Source organism: Homarus americanus, unplaced genomic scaffold, assembly GCF_018991925.1.
Source record: "Homarus americanus isolate GMGI-L3 unplaced genomic scaffold, GMGI_Hamer_2.0 scaffold45698, whole genome shotgun sequence".
NCBI classification, from domain to species: Eukaryota; Metazoa; Arthropoda; class Malacostraca; order Decapoda; family Nephropidae; genus Homarus; species Homarus americanus.
Window position 1 is genome coordinate 5236195 of NW_024735554.1, and position 25212 is coordinate 5261406.

Consider the following 25212-nt stretch of genomic DNA (forward strand, 5'->3'; position numbering starts at 1 on the left):
AAGTGATATTAATATGATAATGTCTTAATATGTTTTCATCTCACAGGTGAACAAAGGCTATTCAATATAGTTTAGCCTATGTCAAATTATACACACAAGCAAGATGCACTGAAATTCATAGAATACAAAAAATTTAATTTGTTTCTAAATCATGCAATCACGGAAGAGGTGATGATATTTTAGTTCTCAATTTTGACAGATACAGTATTAGAGAGAACCTAAACTCTTTAGGTTAGACAAGACAGTAAATTTTTTTTTAGTCTGGAAAGCAAAATGTAACAAGACATTCTATCTACGTCAAGGCAGCTTAACAATATTATGTAAATTTCAATATTATTACAGTACTTTATAGTCTCCCATCTTCATGTGTGTCAGTCAACCATTTTGGGTTTAAGAGTTTAGAATGCAGTTCAAATGGTCAGTGTTTTCACGCAACACATCGACAGCCATTCCCCCCTCCCCAAGCTTTCATTGAAGAAGTCATTGTGAAATTAAAAAAAAAAAGCCTAAAAAACAAGTGCCAAAACCATAATACATACTCAGCGAATTGATCACAACGTGTTCACTAGTCTACTTACTTTCAAAGGCTTATTTTCTCTGAATAAATCAAGGGTGGAATACAGTATAGATAACAAGACTTGGAACTGTATTAATGATTAATACATAATGTGGAAGCTAATCTGTTTGTCTTATTTTTTAAATGCCCCAAGCAAAAGGTTCTTATGGACAATGCTCCATCTCAAAATATTTTAATTAAAACACTTGTTTAAATTGTTGATTGCAAAATATATATACAGTAATGTATACATCTTGTGCTGTATTTTTCATCAGTAGAGATTGGGCAGTAAAACATCATTTATCTCCCACATCCAAAAGCTATTTCTTACTTTCCATATGGATGACTCATCTAAGCAATCTTCCTCACACGTCCTACCTCTTGCTCACCTACACACTCTACTCCATACTCTCACCTTCCTACCTCTTCCTTTTCCACAGTAGGTAGCAGTAAAAAAATCAGTAGTAATATAAACAGTGATGAAGGTGACACTACAGTATGTTAGTGGAGTTTGTCTTACACACATTGGGGCATTTTAATTTGTGGATACTAGGAGATGCCTGCATTTACTGTACTTGAAGAACTGCAGGTTACATTATGAATGGGAAAGACAGGTTTATGGTGGTAAAGGAATTATAAAATATCTTGAACATGGTTAACTCTAAAGAAAAGTTAGCAGCACATAGATATAGCACAGCTTAATATAAAAGAATGAAAATTTTTCCAAACACTGGTATTATCATTAAAAAATAAATATAAATAAACTATAGAGTTGACTGGAGACAAGATATTTTAATAGCCTAGAGTTAAAATAATGGAAATCACGGGTGTTTACATGACATTCTGTTGTGGGAGAGGCCAGACTATAGTTTCTTATAATCTAAATAACATGCACAAAGCCCAAATCAATGTAATGGACAAAAACATTAAAAGCAGAAAAACAAAAAACACATTTTACTGCAAAGAACATTGACAAAATATACTCTAACATACTGTACCATGCAAAAAGCATTAAGTATCTTATTAAAATTTTGTATTCAAACCACAGAATTACAAAGATTACAATGCAGTAAAATTAGTTATGCACAAAAAAAGCAATATGTCAGTAAACATTCATCAGCATATGAGTATCTTATTATGTTGACATCAGTCACACGCAGCATTAGGGCACGCACTATGCCAATGTATTGTACTACACCTACATTTTGAACAGCTCTCAATAGAGGTGTTTCGTGTAAAGTGTACTATACATATACAGAAGCTACTGCAATGGTAAAGAAATTTACATACCCTGAATAGTAACATTGGTGCCTCCATCCCAGGGTCCACTCTTAGGGAAGAAATCAGTGATGTTGATGTTGGGACAAGTACGATCACGGTCCAGCCAGGAGCCTCCAAGACACTGATCTTGCACCTCGCATCGGCCTGTCGACTGACACCAGCCACACCTGTACCGCTCTGGTAGACTCAGGCACATCCCGCAGTTGTTTGCCATCAGGTGACACTGATAAACTAAGACTGTGTGGACAAATGAATGTAATGTATAACTGATAGAAGAACTCATGTACAGTATAAGAAAAAGGCAAATAGAGAAAATCAGTAACTAGTATTGTTTACACGTTATCAATCCAGCTGTAAGGCTTCACTGTACAATACTTGCTTGAATACTGTACTCTTAATTTTCTGAAATATCAAAATTAACAGAATTCGGTTCCACTGTATTGTACTAAAAAATAATCTAAAGTTTATGAAGGACTTACCATGTATGTTGTCAGGATTGTCAAGGGGTTTTGATCCTCCCCAGATGACAGCAAAAGTGGCATTGGTAGATGGAGCGGCAGTTGTGTAAGCAAACTCCATCCTGTCACAGTATATTGTGTCACTTAACAGATTGGCATTGACACTTGTTACTCGTCCTTCAATGTTGAATTGGCATACAAATCTTGTTTGTGTGATGAATTGCTGTAAAGAAATTTTATAAACATGTGAGTAATAGTTGAATTTATTATCAATAATTGTCCATCAAGATTATTTATTCTTGATAAAATCACACAGGAAAAAGGGTTCTCCATTGTTTCCCTTTTTCCTGTGTGATTTTATCAAGATTTAACTTATCCACATTTCCATTGTGGGGTAGGGAATTAACTGTTATTTAGACTCAAATTCCTGACAAAATGTTGTAAACCTAAAGGAAACTTATATTTTTTTAAGGTATCCTCCATGACTATCACCAAGAGGAGGGACGATATGCAACATACAAAATGTATATTACATATAAATATACTACCCTATAAGTTTCTATAACCAAATAAGTAGAGACCATCTGCACATTCTTAAGCATCTTTCATAAAAAATTTGCATCTTTAGCACTAACAGTAATAGAAAACTGAAGTAAGAAAAAAAAATTATAGCCAAGGAAATAATCAAGAGAACTATGAGATATACTACAACTATGTACAGTATCTCTGAAGCAATACCAGCCACTGATAACAAGGAAAGCAATGGTTGGCAGCAAGGCATATTATCCAATTGGACAATATACTGCTGCAGTCTACATGCCCAATCAAATAAATATACATTTGGTAGTTGTATCAGGGACCAGTGAGGGGAGCCCATGTCAAAGTCTTGCCTTTACATCTCATTCAATCGAACCCACTCCGACCATGTGGGGTTATCATAGTCTATTCACAGTTCCCTGCCAATTTAAGACTTTTCTCCAGGGAAGGGGTGGGAATTCAGGTTTCTCGTTTCTTTTCAACTAAAAAAAAACGAACTTCAAACCTGACTCCTCCATTTATGGTCTATAATCTTAACAAGGGACTACTGTACAAAGAATGGAAGAAAGTAATAATTTTTCAAGTGAATGTCTATAATACAGCCTAAAGTTGGAAGCACATGAATCATTGAGACAAGTACGTACAACATTGTGTACCCCAGTGCCATACAGTATGGCATAGAATTTATTGTGGAGCAAGCAAAGTAATGTACAGTATTGGGTTTTAATGATACCTTAAGATATAATCAACATTTCCTTTAGGAAGGCTAATAAGAGGAGAGACACACACCTCAAATTGTATTAATTCAGCCTGTGGTGGTCCAGTTATGTGTGGAGTCTGGATTAGTGCAGAATAACTTTAAATACAACTCTTTTGCCCCATAATTATAGATATAAATAAATATATCAAAATATTATATCTCCGGTATTCATCACACAAGTTAAGAGATGATGATGATGATGATGAGCTGTGGGGGCCAAGTGTGTGATAGATACATATCCTGTGGTGTGAATGTACTGAGCTCAAAATCCTTAATCAAAATCAACACCTTCATATTCTTTATTATCTAATTTCATTGCCATGGTGACACTCACATACTTTAACTTACAATATTTCCTTTCTCTTTACATATTGTAGGAGACGCATTAACACACTGAGTGCAGTGTAGCACTATGTAACACTGAGAGTTACTTAAGAATTATCCCTACAGAACACATGATACACAGGAAGCAGGTCTATTGAGGGGAGTAGGAACCCATATGCCCTGATGTTTTAAGAATGAGTTGCTCAGTTGCAGTAATGTGATTACTCTCTGCCTCTCAACTGACTTGGTCAATGGGTGACTGGCTCTTGAACATTACATATGCATGTCCATTCCAGACATTTTTTTGCAGCTATCTAACTAGATTTGGGTCTGGACCCAAGGGAATCTGGAATACTCCATGCAGTCTGGTTTGAGGCAAAATCTAAATTCAAAGGATTCAAGGAGTATAAGTGTAATGATTCTTAATTGTTGTACTTTAGAAATATGGTTAAGGAGATTCACTTTAGATCAGGTGAATGGTTATAGAGTATCAGTATAATAAAGTATGTTAATATTTGGAGCCGGATAAAGAGAACGGTATGCAGTACGTACTTGTCATCTCTGTGTTTGATCCACACCAAGAATAGAAAACTTTAAGATATACAGCTCAACTTTACATTTACTTGGAGCTACAGACTGGGTCTCAAATTAGACAATTCCCCAATTTACAGTACAGCATATGACTGAGTGGGTGGATAGGTTGCAGTGCACTCCGTACTCGCAGCAAAATATTTTTTCATGAAGTCCCCAGTTGTCAGGTACTGAACCCTTGATAAGCAATGGCAGGTGTCTCCAGAAGCTCTGTTAGTCATAAAAATACTTAGTTGATGTACTGACAAGAAAGACTCAATATATCATAGAAAATACATTCTTAAAGGTTAGAGAGAGAGAGAGAGAGAGAGAGAGACAAAGAACATCTGAAATACAAAAACAGCAACATTAACAAAATCAATAATAGAACACCTTGATACTTACAGCAATATTGTCCACCTTGACTTTGATGGACTTTTCTGTACCAGAGGACACCAAGATTTCTTGACTTTCAACAAATGTGATTCGCGGGCAAAAGGCCGGTCCACTCCTAATGCTTGGTCCATCACGCTGAAAATCATTACATTATTTGGTTTATACCTGTGCAAGATGAATGGGGGTGAAGTAGCTTTAAATTTTTTATTAAGGTGAGCTGAAGCATTTTTATTAACTTCTTCAATTACCATACACCAATTAGTAGTGAAATTTTTTTTAGATATAACAGTTAATATAAGTAATGGTAAATTCGGCTTTACATTAACGAAAATACTCACTTTAACGCCATTGACCAAGACATCATTTCTACAATTCTCTGCCGAGTCATGTGTACATCTGTGCCCGTCAACACACCAATCACACGGGAACGGAGAAGATACACAATCTGTACAAGAGCTGTATGTGTTGCAGTCAAAGAAGGTGAAGTTGGTGGATACAAACTCGGGTCCCTCAGACTTCCGTACTGACAGCTTGGCCGTAAAGTGATCTGAAATAATAAGAATAGTTGGCGTTTTATTCTCAAAAGTGTCGGCCTTTTATATGAGACAAAATTCACTGGCATTCAACATGCAGTAATATTTGGCCATTATACAATCAGCTTAGTAATATTAAGAAGCTGTGTGGGAAAAAAATACAGAACCAAAAGAATGTTTATGCGGGTACATGACTCGGGCTCAAAAAGGCAACCTGGATCATTGCTCACCCATTATTTATAGTGAAAGAAGATTTATGGATCACCACCACTTAGCAATACCATATTAGGGCCAGCAATTGAAGTTGATGAACGACTATACAAGTATTCTGGCTCATGAAGCTTTACAACTTTAAAGGTCATAAAGTATATTTTTATTTATTTTTTTTTGTAGCCAAGAGTCGATGCCATTCAATTAGATATAGAGTATCCATGCTGTAGAGCTAGTTCTTGGTGGAAGTGAACAGATAAACCTTACTCTGTTCAGGAGATATTGAACCTTCTTCAGTAGATTATCTGGCAAGTCAAGTTCAAGTTACATTAATCAACACAGGATACAACCATTACATACACTACAGTAGAACACAGGAGTCAAGAAACTATCCCAAAACTTCTTTACATCATAAAGATTCCAACTGACAATTCCAACTTTTTACCAGCAAGTTGATGTTATCTCAAACGTATAGTTGGAGCAAAGTGAATGTCATAATTTTCAAAAGGATAACATAAAAAGTAATATAGTATCCAGCTACAGGAAGCAAGTGAGATAATTTCTAACTTAATGCTGTTGAGTATTTATAAGATAGCTATCAGTAATGCAGTATGTACAGTGAAAGAAATTAACTTTAGTCTATTGGTGTGTGTCTGTGGTTACTCTGAGAAACATGCTTACTGGTATGTATACAAAGTGGCAGCACTTCAGGTTTTATAAATTTGTTGAATGTTCTAATATAAATATCAAAGGTTTATATGTCCAACAAAGACTTATCGTTCAACTTCTTGTTACTTATGGAGAATTTACATGCAGGTGCAATTTCAACACATATACATCCCACAGTAAACGTATCACTTACGTTCATTCTGAGGTATATCTGGCAACATATCATTTCTTGGAGTTGTACAAGATACTCCCTGGGAGGTGCGTTTGGCATCTGTTGTCAAATCTTTGCCCATGGCACTAAACACACACTGCAAAGACCCCTCAACTGATGGCAAGTTGTCAATCGTCAGGAACAGCTGTTGAAATAAAGTATTAATACAAAATTAGTCATTATACTGTACTTACTTTATTCACCTGTAATACTATGGGAAAACACCTCACACCAAATCATGTAAAATATGGTAATTTTTAAATCATACTTACATTAAAAATTGTCTACACATCAGAAATATTCAACTGTTATACAATACAGTACTGTAATACGTCAACAAAGGAGTTTCAAGTGAATGACAAAACGTTGTATTTAACTCACTGTGCGAGCTGTGGTCCTCTGTAGCTTGCCTGGCATAACCTGAATTATGGTGGTGCAGCGGCCAGTTTTATAGCTGACCCAATGTTGAGGGTCCTGAGTGGCATCACGACAGTCACGCCGCAATGAACACTTGTTTTCTAATGAACACCAACCACAGTAGGGGTCTCTTGCACCCAAGCACTGGTTACATCCTTCATATATGCTACATTCCTGAGCCTTCACTTTAGAAATCTGTAATAATAATAATTTTTTATAACTTCAGCAAAACGATTAAAGTAACTGCTAAAAACAAAGTGTGTGTAGTACAGGGCAGTTCTGTACAAAGAATAAAAGTAATGTCTGGTAACTCTCCATATAAAAATGCAAGAGATGTGTAGTCATCAAAGCATAGAAAATTCTATTGAGAGAGAGAGAGTGAGAGACTCAGTGAGGCAAGCAAAGGATGAGTTGGTAACAGTTATAATCTCTCAGATATAAAGAAAGGCGAGACCTTCACACCCATAAAATCTTTCAAACATTGGTACTCCATTAGAATTTATGCTGTTCTTCCTAATTTCTATTGTAGTATTACTGTATTCTCATGTTTTCTTCTTTTCCATTTACCTTATCCCACATGTAGATGTAATTAGGGAAAACTACAAATTTTATCAAACATTCCTAATTTTTAGAGAGCAAGCATTAAGTGCTTTGTTACAGCCAATCATCATGTAGAAGGTTTCATATTACTGGTTAATAGATACTGTACTGTAGTCAGGTAATTAATGTACCAGTACAGTACTTATAAATAAAATAAAAATAAATCCTCACTAGAACTTCAGTACCCAGCAATAAAAATGTCAACTAATAATATCAACATCCAGCTATGTAACCAAATGAACTATCAGCTCCCAGATACATACTAGGAAACAGTACTGCAAGATCTCTGATAATAATGAGACCCCAGCTGAGTTAAGCGAGGTGACGTTCTTACCTTATGTCTGGTCATGACGTAAAGGTGATCACCAGCCTTATCGAAGTGCATATCTTGTCTGACGGGGGAATTTTGGTCTACAACGATGTCATCATACTCCAGTGCATTATTCTGGTTCTCAATCACAACCTATACAAACAAATACTGTTAGAACAAAAAAAATCCAAAACAAGTACAGTAAACCACTTTATCATCAACTTATATCAACTGAGATAAAGTGGAAAAGGATAAAAATTTAATCAAGGGAATGAGTAATAAGTATGATAATTAGAAGACAGACGCATGACCTACCTTCTTGAGGTGCCCAAGAGCAGTGCCGAGGAAGACAACAGTGTAGACTTCCGTGGAGGTGGCAGCTACAGCAGTGAGCCGAGTGGGGAAGGTGAGGATAGCCAAACCTTCTACAGGCTGCTCTCCTCCAAGTGGGGTATTCACGTCCATGCCACAGAAATCTTCATTCAGATCATTGATCCTCTGTGGAGAAAGCCATATGTTATTTCAAACGAGGACTTTATTTTGTAAGTAAATGCTTGCAATATCATAAGGGAATTTAAAATTATTAATGGTTTTACATTTGTCAGAAAAAACAGGAGTAAGGGTGTGTTCAACAGATAGTGAATGTCAAGTAAACAAGAACGTACTAAAACTGTCACCGAGTACACAAGGCCATACTAACATTCACCGAGTACACAAAAACATACTAATAATGACACGAAGTACACAAGATTTTTAACAAACGCAATAGATAGATCTCATCATTCTGATTAATTTTCATCCAATACACTTCAGTCGTTTTTCTGTGGGTGTGAGAGTTCAGTACAACTACCAATATCGGAGTCCTAAAAAAAAAAATATCCAAATATACAAACACAAATAAACCAATGATGTCCAGGGATAATGATGAACAAACCAATAGTGTGATAGTTAGAACACAACGTTACAAACTTACTGTCAAATGTCTAATGAACAAACTAACAGTGTCATTGGCGTAAAACAAACACTGACAATGGATAAAACAATAAAGACCAGTACACAGTCACAAACAACATCAGCTGGTAAACATTCAAACATCCAACTTTCGGTAACAAACAATAACCTGCGGGGAAAGTAAAATGAATTCTAAGCGAACAATCAATGGTGAGGGGAAAAGCTCACAACAAGTATTATGGTTAAATATACAAAACTATTTGCTAATGTACAATGAATACTGGTTGAATAAACAAAGAATTATGGTTACACAATACATTCTGGAGAAGCAAAACGTATAACTTTCTGTGTAAATGAACCCTCGGTACAAAAAAAGTTATTAAAACAAACAAACTCAACAATACGATGGCCGCACCACACAAAGACATGACTGCGTTTAGTTGGTACAATGACAACAATTCTTCGATTTTTTTTTCTATAGAATACGGATATTGTATAGCCTATATCGTCTGGCTATGGCTTTTCCCACCCATTAGAGAGGACAGTAGTTGTCAACTGTGCTGCAAAATGGCGCGCCTCACTAAGACACGAGCAGGTTTAGACAGTTTTTGATAGTACTTGCTCAACTTTTCCGAGAGAATGTAGGAATTGTATGGTCGGCACCGTCAGGCCGCGAGTACTCAAAGCCGTTACAGCTACTGCTATATGCCTATTAATGTCATTCTGGTAAAGGTTATCATAACATTCAAAACACCGCCAACACCCCGAGTACCAACTATTCTAAAGGTGGCGTCGCACCAGCATTTTGTCGTTTTTTTTTCTCACTTGGTCTTCCACATGATATAAAGATTAGTCTTCCATCGGTCTCTGCGTATCGCTCTGAGCTTCACACGACCAGTATCGACTTCGCCTATCTGGCTTGTATCCATTTCCGTGGTCAAGATCCATAATCGATAATAAGGATAGTTATATAAAATTAAACATGAAACCACGTAAAATAATTGCATTTTCAGAGTATTCGGTATCAAACTTTTAATAAAATACTTAGTGACGATCTTTCCCAAGTACTCATCATACAAAGTTTCCTAGTACTACATTACCCTCTGGTCTAACAGGCTCTACTAAAACGGGAAACTTGTACTAAGCGTTTTGTTAGCCTACTACATTAAAGTTCCACTAATATATGCACCGACTTAAATCTGTTGGAGGTAAATTAGCGAGCCTTGCAACTTGAAGCGCAGCCCGAGGCAACACACACCAGCTAAATTATAAGGTAATATGTAACACTAACTGTTTTCAGGAGAGGTGCTAACTTAACGACGGCCACGGCATGAATTTTGGACTTTATGTTATGTTGCCAAACTTGGGCAGAGTGTTTGGCGTAAAAAGTGTGACTAAGGAGCAACAAACTTTTATAAGATAATGTAGGATGTCGTAAGTAATCTAACTTGATAAAAGAGCTCGCTGCAGCAGCTCTTCTTTGTTGCTCCTCTGATGACCAGGTGTAGGAGAAAAATACTGAAATATGCACTTAATAAATCTTGATGAATTCTAAACCCATTCAATTACATATCTATTCGTTTAAATCTAATAAAACAAGTGTACGTGTGTGTGTGTGTGTGTGTGTGGACAAAACACACCGGTACATGTCAACATTTCCTCCACCGTCATGGTAGGCAGATAATGTGATGTCAACACAACTGGCCAGCACTGAGCTGCCTCGCCCTGGACAACGCAACACATAGTCCCGAGTTTAGCCGCCCATTTGTGGACAGGCTACCTCTCTATTACGCCACCGCCCGCAGCGGCATAAAAAAAAAAAAAATGAAAATAAAGTAAAATTCGAAAACCTTGCCATCATTAGCTTCATTTTCCTTCAAATCATTTATGAATTTTTCCCGAGCCAGGAGCACAGGCAGTAACAGGATTGTCTCATCACTTAAAATCGGCAGTGTGATTCGCTTAACCCTTCAGTTGGCGCTAATTAACGTACACGCCTAGCCAAGTGGAACTCGGGAGCTCTTCCTTAACAAGCACTCTGAAATCATTTACAGAAACACTGAAATTGTTCCTACATTCTGCATGAAGTATACCCGCACTAAATGTACTTTGAGGACGTTTTTGTTTAATTACCAATTCAAGAAAAGATCTAACATTAATTATCGCAGGTGTGCTACTCCCCGCTCACCGGCAGAGTTGGTCTTCCCCGAACTAAAGCTAAAATTACCAAATGGTAATTGTATATATTTGAATACAATTATATTTTCAGTGTAACAACGAGAAACACTCAAGCATACATAAACAAACAGCGATACACCAGGGGGCACACACAAGCTCATCACGTTTATCGATCTGCGAGGTTGCCAAGTCACTCCGCACAACAAGCCTTATGAAACTCGGATTTACTTAGCGTTCGTTTATTTCCCACTGTAAACAACATGACCGGTAGAACAAAAATACACACAGAAAATTATTATCCCGTATCCTGTAATTTTATCTGGTGTAGTGAGCGAGATGCGACACCCAGAGACTACCGAGGTGGGCAGTTATGAGAAATCCAGTGGAGGAATATTTCGAGTAAGCACTAGCGCGAGTTTCCCCAAAGGCCAGAGCACAACCGTACGTGCTGTGGAGGTTAGAACAGCAACATGGGCGTGAGGTGTAGCGTGGTGACAGCAGGGGTGGTGCAATGCTAGATTTAAATATTCGTTAAATCCTTCTTTACACCGGAGATAAGAGAGACCGCAACCAAATGTCTAATACAAATTTAATCACAGAATTCGACAGGCAAAATAAGAGTTGATATTGTACAAATTACAGAGTCTACACGCGTTATTTCATCCCGTTACAAGGAACATAACCCATGGATGTTCTGAACCAAGTCTTGTGGTGTTACTGCTGGTGGTCGTGGGGCAATACTGCTGCTGTTTATACTACTGGTTGTGGTGATAAGCTTGATACAATTGTACTTCTGGTGGTGGCGGGTAGCAGGAGCAGGGCGAGGCAACATCACACTAGGCTAGGTCCTCCTTCAACCCCCCCGCCCAGCCGACCTAATTCTGCCATTTGTGAGGTGGTCAGTCATCCTAGGTCCCAGACTGCCTCCTTACTGCTCCACACTTCCGCTACTCCACCAGTATCCACACTACGACCCTGCCCACACTGCGACCCACCGTGCCCACACTACCACCCTGCTGCCGACCTCATCCTTACTAATACGGAACTAAATAGAATTCATGCCTGCCTCCTGAAGCTTAAATGATATAAAGGCTACGGTGCAGGAGGGGCCATATAGTGAAGAATAAGTGCCCAGGTGGAGGAGGATTTAGCCACGAAGGAACGAGGTGATGGTGACGGCTGGGGACCTGTGGGATGTGGTGGTAGGGGGAGATTAGGAGAGTCGGGTATTTCACAATTTGTTGAGACTCAGAGGTTGATACTCCTTGATGTAAGATGAGTTAAACCCTTGAGTACCATTAGTATGTTCATATTGTACTCAGTCGTCACATTTTAAGAGGTTAAGTCCTCGTACTCAGGGGGGTTAATGCCTTAATGGCGCACTAGAGCGGCCGTTCTCATGTTTAAGATTCGTCCTGGGAGAATAAAGAACAAAACCCTCGTTCATTGGTTCTCGTACATTATAACGTTAAATGCGTTGATTGGTCCTTAGCTCATTATGACGTGAGCTGATTGGTTCTTGATCACCGTGCTGTACAAAGATTGGTCAACGCAAACAATGACATGAGATAGTAACCCATGCCTACATTGGTTCCAGAGATGCCCGACCACTACTCATTGGCTGCCCAGCGACAGAGAAGGGAAGTTTCATGGGGTGTGGAGCAGGTAGGTCACTCATCCACACTTGACCACACACACACTACACCACATCCTTCTCTCCCTCCCTCCCACGTCACCACATCCTTCTATCTCTTTATATACCTTAGTCATGAGTACACAAATTTACCCCACGAGTACAATAACTTATCACAGAGTACAATACTACCCCCATGAGTACAATAACTTAGAGAGAACGATATGTTTCAGAATGATCAAAAAATCATCCTCAGTATACAACATTACCTGAGTACGAACATGTGAGTACGTTAGCTGACTGAGTACTTCACCCCGCGTACGATAATCATTCCATTGATTTGTCGAGTTGTGTAGTGCGGTAACTTCCCTCTCTCCCTCTCGACCCCACTCCCTTCATCCCTCTCAACGTGTATGATACCTTGCCCCGATGTTCGATAATTACTCACCAAGTACGATACGGTAACTGCCCCCCTTTTATAGGAAATCATTATCAGAAGTACAACAACTCTTGGATTTTTTGTACGACTGTCTGTCATCACCGTTTACTGACTCACTCTCTCTCTCAATTCCTGTAAATACACACAAGCCTTCTATTTTCTCCCATACGAATGACCTTGTTAATTTAAACGAGGATGGATGGATGGATGGATGGATGGATGGATGGATGGGTGTGTGTGTGTGTGTGTGTGTGTTGTATACCACCATCACCACGATAAAAAAAATATTGAACTCATCAAAAACAATACAACAGGACAATAGTATACAACTAATTCATACAACAAGAGCATAGTACTCAAAAGGTCAGCCCGACATACATACATACACAGAGTTATCTATATACAATGTACATTATTTCACCCCAGGTACGGCACACAAAACTACACCTGTTCCCCGGTGTAAAAACATGATCAACCCGACACAAACACCAAAATAAAACATAACCAAACGAAAGAAAAACAATAAAAACACTCATACATCCCCCTTTCCACCCCCCCCCCACACCCCTATCGCCCTGGGCTCATCCTGCCATAAAACACAAGGATTCGAAACCCGTGATCGTGAGGTTCGAATCCACGAGACGCTTGGTCGAGCTGCCACTACATCTTAGGTAAGGGTAGCGTGCGTGTGTACCCGAGGCGTTATCTGGGAGCCGCCGGGCCAAAGTTTCCAGCACGTCTGATCAATCACGGGTAGGCAGGAGACGGGGATGTATTACCTCCATAACTCTCCCATTTTGTGGATTCAGATTCTATCAGATTCCGAACAAAAGAGTCGGATCCACTAGTGACCTGCCCTGCCTGTGGACCTCCCTCACTCTCTCCCTGGACCGTGTGCTTCCCTCCCTTCCTCCTCCCTGTAACCCGACTCCACTCACTCCCGTCTTGTTCAATGGGGAGGGGGAGTGTGATAGGGTGGAAAAGATAAAAGAGGGAAGGAAGCTTAGGGATTTAATAGTTAAAAGAGGGAGGGAGGGATGGGTGGGTGGAGGGGGAGGAGGGTAGGGAGTAAGTGAGCGGAGTAGGGAGTAAGTCAGTGAAGAAAAAATCAATTAGTTTATTATCTGATGAGATGATAGTCAGCCATCTCCACCCCCCCCCCCATCCAACCATCTATTTTTCTCAAGAGGGAGCAGAATAAGGGAAGGAGAGGCTAAAGAGGGAGGGAGGGGTTTAAGGAGGGAGGGAGGGGTTTAAGGAGGGAGGGGTTAGAAGAGGAAAAGGACGGACCAGGTATGCGGGAGGAGGAAAAAAGGCGAGATAAAGAAGGGAAGGAGAGAGGGAGAGAAGTGAGGGAGAGAAGTAAGGGAGAAAAGTAAGGGAGAAAAGTAAGGGAGATCTATTCAACATGGTGTCGATATACAGTATATTTTACAAGGCCAGATAATGAAAGAGTGATCCCCTATTGTCATTGAGTATTGTGTCCGGCTGACCTGCTTATTGTAACAGGGTGCTGGGGTGTGGTGTAGTGTGGTGTGGTGTAGTGTGGTGTGGTGATAATGCTGGTGTGGTAAAGTGATGTGATGTATGGCGATGGAGTTGTGATGTGGTGAGTCGTGGTGTTGGTGTGGTGACAGTGTGGTGGTGGCAGCGATGTACTGAAAAGGCTCTATCTCTGATCAGTAGTTAAAAGCGGGTGCCAGTGTGTCAGGTCCATTTATAACAGTCCTTGATACACCCTCCCCCTAGTACAGTAGAACCTCCTCCTCCTCCTCCTCCTAGTAGCACCCCTCTCCTAGTAGAATGGGACGTGGGAAAATTGTGTTAAAAGTCGCCAAATCAAGTGATAATACTCTACTGTGTGTGTGTGTGTGTGAGTGAGTGCTCTGATCCCTCCTAGCTATAGTAACCCTCCCTCACCCAGGTCTTAAAACACTAACATACACTCATACTACGTTCGTCCTCCTCAAGCACTCTGGGTCAGTGGTTACATAGGACCTAACATACATTCACCCGACTTATAACTTTTACCGCCATTTTTTTTACAGCAGCAGCGTTCACTTGTTTCCCAGCTACACTTTTTTCCCTCTTCAAAACACTCACTTGTTTTTCTGTCATATAAAAAAGAAAAATTCATCCATTGGCGAAAAAAAAAGTTGTTTTTCCGTCACCTGTCACAAACATTCATCGACCAACAAATATTTATTTCCTTTTAACTTTATTCGTAAATATATATATCTCATGTAGATCCACAATGAAAACGTGGATAAGATAAAACTTCATAAAATCACACGGGAAAAGGGAAACAACGGAGCACCTTAGCTTTATTTTTTTTTTATTCCAAGCCATAACAGTGCTAAGTTACACAATACATACACACACTTATGTTTCAAATGTTGTCCCCCCCCAAAAAAAAATCATTTACATAACCCGTTTCTTAGTAGTGGTATCGGTAGTAGAAACAGGAAGAAGTGATACGTCAAGGAGGAGGAGGAAAGAGGAAGAATGCCCAATATTCATTCGTCATCGTATGTGTGTGTTAATTTTTGCAGGTGAGAAGGTCAGTAGGCAAGGGGTAACGAACTGGTCAGCCTGAAGTATATTAAGACTAAACCCACGTCTCTCTCTCTCTCTCTCTCTCTCTCACGAACCAACTGGGCTTATACAACAAACAGGAAGAGCTGAATACCCCCTCCCCCCCTCACACACACACTCCCTCATCAAAACAAAATCGAACCTGGGACCTCCGTATTACAAACCCACTACAATAACCACTCCACCACCACCTGCATTATTATATACCTCATATTAACGACTGAAACTATATTATAAAAAAAAATATAAAATATAAAACTAGGGAGATTTTAGCTTGTTATTCCCCCGCCAATCACCTGTGCTAAGGGCAGGTGTATCGATGTTGTTGCCTAGTTACCAGTCTGTTACCTGTATAAGTTGCCTTGTTACCCGGGATAGTTTAATATAAGTTGTTAAAAGTTTGGTTCCTGCACACACAAGACCCCAAACACAGAGACATGACCCCACACACAGAGACATGACCCCAAACACACACACAGAGACATGACCCCAAACACAGAGACATGACCCCAAACACACACACAGAGACACGACCCCAAACACACACACACACATGACCCCAAACACACACACACACATGACCCCTACCCTACACACACCCAGTCTTTGCCTCAAGTTGGGCGGCAGGACGACCAGCAGTAATCATCCAACAAGGCAATTAGCCAATCTTCTCGTTACGCGACAATTTACAGTGTGTGTGTGTGTGTGTGTGTGTGTGTGTGTGTGTGATACTAGCTCTCGTGTTCTTATCCTTCTATCATTTCCTGTTTTTTCTTTCCTTCATTTTCCCTTCCTTCCAGAGAGAGAGAAAAAAAATGAACAGTTTGGTAAGATTTAGATTAGGTCAGGTCAGGTCAGGTCAGGTGTCAACAGAGGACTTTCATAGCCAGTTACTAACACTCTCACCACCACACCTACACTGAAAGCGAGACACTCATTCACACATCTGGCCCGGGGGGGTACAAGAGCCTTCGGAGGGGCTAACAGACAGACAAATGGAAACACAAAACGCCACAGACAGACAGACAGACAGACAGACAGAGGACACAAACACGTAAAAAGACACAGACGGATATATGGAGAAGCAGATAGTCGCAAAGATAAACAATTGAGAAGTAAACAAACAGGAAAGGACAGAACAAACAAACAGACAGACAGACAGACAGACAGACAGACACAGGCGTGGAGGGACGGGGAGGGAGGGGTAGAGGTGAGCAACAGCTGAGGCGGCCACTATTGATCACACTGTGGTGGGGGAGGGGCGGCCCCCCACCTTCCCTCCCCCTGGGCCTAGCTGCCACTGCCACCACCACCACCTGCAGCACTACCATTACTACTACTACCACCATCACCAACACCACTACTACTACTACTATTACCATCACCACTACTACTTACACCACCACTATTACTACCATCTTTAACACTACAACTACCACCACTACCTGCAAAACTACTACCACTACTACAATCTATGTCACCAGAAGCTCTCAAGTAACCCGCTTCGCTACCAGTCCCACCACCATCACAACTACCATCTGCACCATCACCACCACTACCACTATCATCTGCACCATCACCACCATTACTTCAACTTGTTTCATTACCAGTCCCCTTCTACCTGCATCATCGCTACAACAACTACTACCCCAACCAAAACAACCATCCTCTTAAAAACAACTACCACCACCACCCCCCCATACCTCTCACCCCCCCCACATACACACACTTGGTCCCGCAATGCATAATAGAGAGAGGGAAATGCAGGTAATGTGTCGACGTTAGACCAGAGAGGGGAGGAGAGGGAATGAGAGGGGAGGGGAGATATGTAATTGCCCCCCAACTGATGTTAATACTTGATCATCTTCTCTATTTAATGTTTAATTTGACTCTCGACCCCTTGGCTAGAACGAACACACACACACACACACACACACACACACCTAAATGTATACATCTTAATTAAGTGTCACGGCTATATAATATCTTCCCGGTATTATTCATTTGTAAAGGTGATGACAGTAGTAGCAGTGGTGGTTGGCGGTGTGGATAGTAGTGATGGTTTGGGTAGGTGTGGATAGCCCCGACCAGACGTCACACGGGCGCTGTTGTCACGTCCACCACAATACTTCTGCTTTAATATCTAAATTTTGTTTTTAAGCTGGCCGCCTCCCTAATAATTCACTATAGGACGATCCAGCGGCCTACCACACCACCTCACACGCACAAAGTCTCTCTCTCTCTCTCTCTCTCACAGGGTAATTTATTTCCCGACCTGTTTCTCCTCTAAAAACCAAACCTGAAGATTAGTGCATGAAAACTGGAATAACTTTGGGTAAGACTTGCTCAACATCCTATCCTCTTTTTGTAAATCTTCGAACACACTTGAGAAATCCCCCTCACGTCTCACCTCAACCCTGGACACACACACACACACACACACACACACACACACACCGCCACTTTTCGTTCAACAAGACTTGAGCTGCACTTCACGTCCAGGTTACGTAAAATCTAAACTGACTGACTGACTGACTGAAGCCCAACACCATCCCCCACTCTAGTCACGAATCTACTACAATCCAACTTTCCAAACCTTAATTTCCAAAGTTTCCCCTTAAATAATTCCACCGCCTCGCACCCACAGAAAACGATCCTCTGCTTGGCCGACCACTCCTGCTTATTGCCAATCCCCACAAGTCCAAAATTTTCAATCAAATTTCTCACCACCATCTGCTGACTTTCTCGATTAATTCTTTACATTTTTCCCAACACAACAGTGGTTTAATAACGTCACACTATATTATAAAACCCAACCGTTGGTGTAAAACAGTGAATGGTAAACAATCATTCATTAATCTAGGAAGTTTTGTAAGTTGGAGTCGCGCTGACGTAAGTAAACAAAAGAAAAGCGACTTTCAACATCAGCCATACTGACCCTCATTCAATATAAACACACCTCTATTTATGAACATGACGGCTAATTTACAAGGATCCATTTACGATGAATTTACAAGCGTACATTTACAGGTGTCCCACAGTGGGTGAGCCCCGTGATTAAAGAGTCATGTTGAGATACTGACTGTTCAGGTGGTCACGCGTGGGTCGATGTACACTATTTGTGGCTCCAGTGAAGATCTCCGGCACGTTGCAACTTTACTGGGACACTGTTGAGGGGTGTGTGTGTGAGGGGGAAGACGGAGGTAAGGAGAGATGGGGGAAGGGGAGAAAGATATGAGGTGGTAAAGAGGGAGGGAGGGAGAGAGAATACAACTCACTGAATATTAATTAAGCCTTCGGTACACAAGGACACAGCGTGATCACCCCCCCCCCCTAAATGTCAAGTACGGTACTTCTATTTACAACTGGATGGACTGGGATCGAACCAACGACCCCTTAAAACAGAGAGTGAGTGTTGTATCCACTCAGTCGCCGCCCCACTGCATGGAAATAGTTCAACTTAATTAGAACATCATTTTCAAGGGTTGACAGTTCACTCACACACACACGAGGTATATCATAGCTTCACGTGAGGCTGACAGAACAATAAAGAGACTCAAAGGCTACATACAGTATACACTACATAAAAGTCTCCTGTAGATAACTAGAGCCTCCTACAAACTGTATAGTACTGTAGCTATGAAAAGACGACGAGGTGTTTGTGTTGGTAGTTAAGATGTAGTGTTGACAAAAAGGAATAAACAACAACAAATAAAACAAGTACTATTATTATAAATACACTGCCACCAGACATCATTAACAAATATAAAATGACTCGCTAACAAATGACTCTTACTGATCAATGACTCACTGACTCTTACTAATGTGTTCGTATTGAAATATTCAACTCTTTACTTCCTTCCATCCGTTTTTATCCAACACCGAGTCGATACCTGGATTCTTGCACTCAGTATAAACGTGTCAGAAGGTAAGGTAAGGGCGGGGAGGTGGATAAGAGTTTCTGGATACGTGGGTTGGAATCCAGGTCCGTCATACAAGCCTGGGTGATGTGTAAGGTAAGCTACTGTACCTCCGGGTGGCAGCAGGGACGGTGTAACTCCCCCATTTGTAAGTTTATCGTCAGTAGTAACCTAACCTAACTTCGAGCTGTGTTGCTTACCGTGAAAATTGCGACGAGGCTGTAATTGGGTGTACTCGGGGTATGAGCCTTGTGTTGATACAGTGTTGTGTTGTGTACTCAGATGCGGGGAGGGGGAGGAGCGGGGAGGGGAGGAGCATGAGGAGTATAAGAACAGACAAACAACAACCTGTGTTGACTTACCGTCTCGATGCATTTGTGTGACGGTGATATGAAGTCGAGTCCTCTGTCGCCTTTCCCTCTAAAACATTCCTGTATGTTGTTGATGAACATGCGTCGCACCGACTTCATGCTGTAGACGCACAGTGCACTGGCCTGTGCTGGTCGCGGTGATCCCTCCCCCTCGGTAGGTTCCGAGGGCGAGAAAACGGCGAAGAGTACGTCGTCGTTGGTCTGGATGCCTAACTGGGTGGCCAGGTCGGTGCCCGGCTTACCCACGTAGGCAGCCTGCGCCAAGTTGTAGCGCTTCCCCTGCGAGTCCTTACACTCGATGGGGATCTCTGTGTAGGAGTAGTAGGCCGAGTCGTTCTGGCACACCCGCACCAGCTTGCTGATGAAAGGCGACCCCGCGTGTGTGTCCTCCATCTGCCGCGTCAGGAAGTAGCTGAACTTCTCTGAGCCGAAGCCATAGACATAAGAGATGGGGTAGCGCTCTCTGGCCAGCGAGTTCACTAACATGCGTGTACTCGTCGTCACGTCCGTCACCGCGATGTCGAAGAACTTGTCGTCCTCGAGAGAGCGCGAGGCCACGGCCGGCACCTCGTCGCGGTAGACGGACTTGCCCGTGTAGGTGACGCCGATATAAAGGACGTGCGTCACGGGCGGGTTGGGTGGCCCCGGAGCGATGAAGGCCACGGTGGAGGACGTGGCGTTGTTGGCCACAATGGCCTCACTCACGTTGCGGGTATGGCCGGTGATATCCCGCAGATCCCGCACTTGACACGACCCCTGCCGCACAGTGCCGCAGACGATAAGTCGCGACCGTGTGTAGTCGATCACCAGCACCTTGTTGACGTTCTGTGTGGCCTTTATGGTGCGGATGGTCTCGTCCTTACAGTCGCTGGCCGAACACTCTATGGAGTCGTTGACGGGGCCAGTGACGACGGACTGGAGGACGCGGAGGTCAGGGTCGAGCTGATAGAGGCGGTTGATGCCCCCCGCATACACTGAACCTGTGTTCTTGTCCACCGTCAGGTGTGTGAACGTCTGTGACGGATCGTCCTCGTATCTGTCTACAATAAAAAGCGAGTCCCTGCCCTCGCCCTCCTCGCCGCCGGAAGTCTCTGCGGCCAGCAGGAGCAGCAGCAGTAGCAGTGGGAGGAGCAGCGGCCCGCGCCATCGTACCCAAGGCGCCCCTCGTCCTCCAGGGCCACCGGGGGGCGCTGCCCCCGCCACCACGCTCACTACGCTCATACTCCGCGCGTCATCCCACACCTGTAACAACAGAACACACTGTTAGTAACAACACACTAACACAACATAACATTATCAATTATTAATAGAGAGATAAAACAACTCATTACATTCCTCTGTTTATGGGGGACAAATACATAAAGCTAAATTTTCTACACACCATCAAGGAGGGCAGCACTATACAGCGTGTGACGGCCAGCCAGCCACACCATTAAACCCAGGACACACACACACACACACTGGTACGTGGAAACACACACAAAAACAATTACTAGAAGTGTGTGTGTGTGTGAAGCAAACACAACAGTGCACATCAGTGGCAACTTGTACATAACCAACATATATACACAGGGAATCAAAGGCAGTTTCTATTTGGGCTACGGCGACCTTCTGACCCCAAAATAAACAAACAGGATATTATGACGCAGGACCTAAAACATTTACAAAGCTTCCACCGTCATTTTTTCTTCCACACACACACACGCGCACACACACACGCGCACACACACACACACACACACACTAGTGAGGAGTATACCAGAACTAACGCTGAGAGGTCACCCGTTTGATGCAAAACACAACCATTTAATGATCTTCAACAAAAATAGCAATACTAATAAAAATAATAATAATAATAATAATGAGAACGATAATAATGATAAATAATAATAATAATTCGTTTGTCCCTTCATTCGTGTCTGTCCTTTTCTGTCCGTCTGTCTCGTCATTTCTCACTCTCCCTTCAACACCCGTCCCTCCTCTCTCCCTCCCTCTCTCTCTCTCTCCCTGCCTACCTAATCTCCCTCCCTCTCCCTCTAAAGGAGCCACAAATTACGGTATAATTAAGCCAAACAGTGAGCGGTGTACCTGCAAATGAGTCAGTTAATCACCTCTGAAACAGCCTCATCAACCAATCACACGAATTAGTTGCATTTCAGCCAATCGGAGACAGTTCACTATTAACTGAGCCAATCGAGCACGAGTTTCCGATATTTGAACCAATCAGGGACGCGTTGCCGATATCTCAACCAATCAGAAACGAGTTAACAGAATCACAACCAATCAGAGAAGAGTTACACCTCCTTACCAGAGTCAATCGGGGACAATTTTCCGACATCTGGGCCAATTACCAAGTTTACAGCATCGGTGACCAATCAGAGACAAGTGACCAACATCAATGACCAATCAGAGACGAGTGACCAATCATGGCAGCGTAAAGGATTAAAGAAGAACAGTATTGGTGTCCGTCAGACCACTGGAAAACACACGAGAGAGAGAGAGAGAGAGAGAGACGCACCATCACGGGTATTTCCAGGTGTGATAGTAGCCTCTCTCTCTCCAATATTACCACCGTTGCCAACAGTGTTCCAACGAGTGCGAGTGATCCATACAAGATGGCGGCCACATTAGATACTGATAAGTGACCAACTAGTGACTTACATCTACCACCTACATCGATAAGACACAATCCACGTGAATGAAGGCAGGGCGAGCGCTGATTGGTCCTCACCCAACATGACGTCAGCAAGGACAAGGGAATGATACGAACTGATTGGTCCTCTTCCATCATGACGTCAGCTAGGACAAGGGAATGATACGAACTGATTGGTCCTCTTCCATCATGACTTAGCTAAGATATGGTAATGAAGCGCGATGATTGGTTCTCCTCCAACATGACGTCAACAATATTCACCAATGGGTAATTCAACATAGTTCGATCTACACCATCCTCAACCTAATCTAGATGATGACGTAATGGTTAAAATGGACCAATCACTGCACATTCTACCGAACACACGGGGGTGTGTGGCTGGCTCCTACCTCACACATCATTCTAATTTTAGTAGTGAGGTGGGCGTATGGGTGGTGGGGTAGTGGCGTATGGGTGGTAAATAGAGGTGTGTAGGCGGGAAGGATTTGGTTGGCAATGGCATACATAGGACCTCTCTCTCTCTCTCTCTCAAAACGGGGGGGACGTGGGTGTGGAAGAGGGGAAAATGGGTGGGATGAGATGGGTGTGGGCAGGAATGGTTGAGAGGAGGGAACAGAATAGTGGAAAGGTGGGGAGAATATATTTGAGTAGTGTGTGTGGTGGGGTGAGTAGGGTAGGGTGGGGAGAGGGGAGTGGGGTGGGGTGAAGGGAGTGGAGTGAGGGGAGTATCAAAGAGCGTATAGTAAAACAAATTCGAGACTACAATTGTTTTTTCCTCTTAATTCATGACCAAATTTCATGGTTTATTTATTTATTTTTATGTAACAGCCAGCACGGTTACCCCAGAGGACAAAATATATAAAATACATTCTAGCATAACCATAATAAATAACTAAAAAAAAACACACAGGAAAGATACGAGAAAAATTATAAGTAAAAACAAACCAACTTTAGCTATAAATACCAACATCCTTAAACACACAAGAGGTTCAGCCCGAGAAAACTAAAACAAAATCTAATCGAGTAGTCAGTCAGCAGGATCACAGGAGACAAAACAAAATTGAAGCGACGCGGATTGTTTGAACTCTTATACCTCCTCCCGGAAGATGAAATGAAACAAAATCGAAACACAATTGATTTTTTGAGGGTTTATATCCTGTGCTGTGTGGAGGATCTGAAGAGGCATCAGGTTTAACGTACAATAATACAACAGTGAGGCTTCTCCTGCGTTTATCTTCCCCGGGTTAGAAGGGATCAGGATAATCGAGGCCATTTTTAAGAGGATAATGCATAAACTCCAAACCGAAACAAAATCATAACGATACACACTAGAATGGTAACCAAGCCACATGTCAGTCCTTGAGGTGGAACAAACAAACCAATGAAAAGGTGTTAATTCTTCAGTGTCGTTTGTCGAGGAAGGGGTCAGATTACTCCCCGACAAAAGGAGGACGAGTATTCTGGAGCACTCTTGGACAGACCACCACCACCACCACCACCCACAGAGACCAGCATATGGGATCAATAAGCCGAGTGATCGCATTATACGTCACTCACTATAGGGTTGGATTACACGCCGACACCCTGCTAATCAATCGGGCGCATGTCTCGTTGCGTCTACACCCTTTTCCCACCTCAAATAGAAATCTAGACAGGTTTCCACGCGACCCCGTACGTTTTCCTTGCTTAATTATCCTCTGCTTGTACGATCTTACTGCCCAATTAACCCCCCACCCTATACCTTTTTTGTTCAATTATCAGTCGGTACTTGACGGCTGACGGGAGAAACGAGAGGGCGGCACTTGATTGGTTAATGAGTGTCGTGTGAGAGCTCTTATTGGCTGGCGGTAGTGCTGGGGTCCAACTTACGGCCCCGCCACCGCCCGCCCAGGCAAGTTCCAACACTCCATTTGGACGCCAGGGAACGTAAGAGGCAATTCCCGTCGATACTTACTGCCAATTCCGGTCTGTATTTCTACCAGAGTACCACCGGCGGCAATCTGACCCGATACATGATGCAAATTACACGTTAAAAGTTGGCCTCTGTAACATTCTATCTTGTGTAATAGTCGAAGTTACTCCAAGTCTACCTGAAGACACTACAGGGTTACCTACCACGCCCAGCAACCACATCCAACAACCACGCAGACACCACAGTCAACCACACCCCTCTCCAGACACACAGCCCAGACAGTGGACAATATGTGGTGTCTGCGACGGTAGTAACAAGATGGTGGCAGGTGGGCGTGTGGGTAAGTGTTGTCAAGTGAGGGAGGAGGAGGAGGAGCCCCCCCCAAAAAAACAGCTGGGTGGCACATCAGCTAATCGGAGGCGCAGCCAATGTAAACAAACACTACAGCCTACCTACCTACGTCACACCCTACCTACCTACGTCACACCCTACCTACCTACCTACGTCACACCCTATCTACCTACGTCACACCCAAACCAGAAAGAAAGCCCAAAAAATAGGCTAAAGGAAAAAGATGAGAAAAGAAATAAAAGATAAATCAAAGAAAAATAAGTCGAAAGATTACGAAAGATGTGAGAATAAAGAAACATAAAAGACGACACAAAGAACTTCATGATAACCACGAGACAGGAGGAAGTGGAGTAAAAATATGAGAAATGATGAAGTAA

The 25212-nt window shown here is 42.2% G+C and overlaps 1 protein-coding gene across 4 annotated transcripts in view; it reads right to left on the reverse strand.

The window, feature by feature from the left end:
* Positions 1–25212, reverse strand: part of LOC121871443 (plexin-A4-like) — a 67388-nt gene that overhangs the window by 24032 nt on the left and 18144 nt on the right. For all 4 annotated transcript variants that reach the window (XM_042373747.1, XM_042373746.1, XM_042373745.1 and 1 more), the window contains exons 2-10: positions 19911–21161; positions 8148–8330; positions 7857–7985; positions 6887–7117; positions 6488–6650; positions 5221–5429; positions 4892–5017; positions 2317–2518; positions 1847–2074 (exon numbers count right to left, since the gene is read on the reverse strand). In XM_042373747.1, coding sequence (XP_042229681.1) covers positions 1847–2074; positions 2317–2518; positions 4892–5017; positions 5221–5429; positions 6488–6650; positions 6887–7117; positions 7857–7985; positions 8148–8330; positions 19911–21140 — 2701 coding nt within the window. In that variant the 5' untranslated portion in view covers positions 21141–21161. The remainder of the gene's footprint in view (positions 1–1846; positions 2075–2316; positions 2519–4891; positions 5018–5220; positions 5430–6487; positions 6651–6886; positions 7118–7856; positions 7986–8147; positions 8331–19910; positions 21162–25212) is intronic.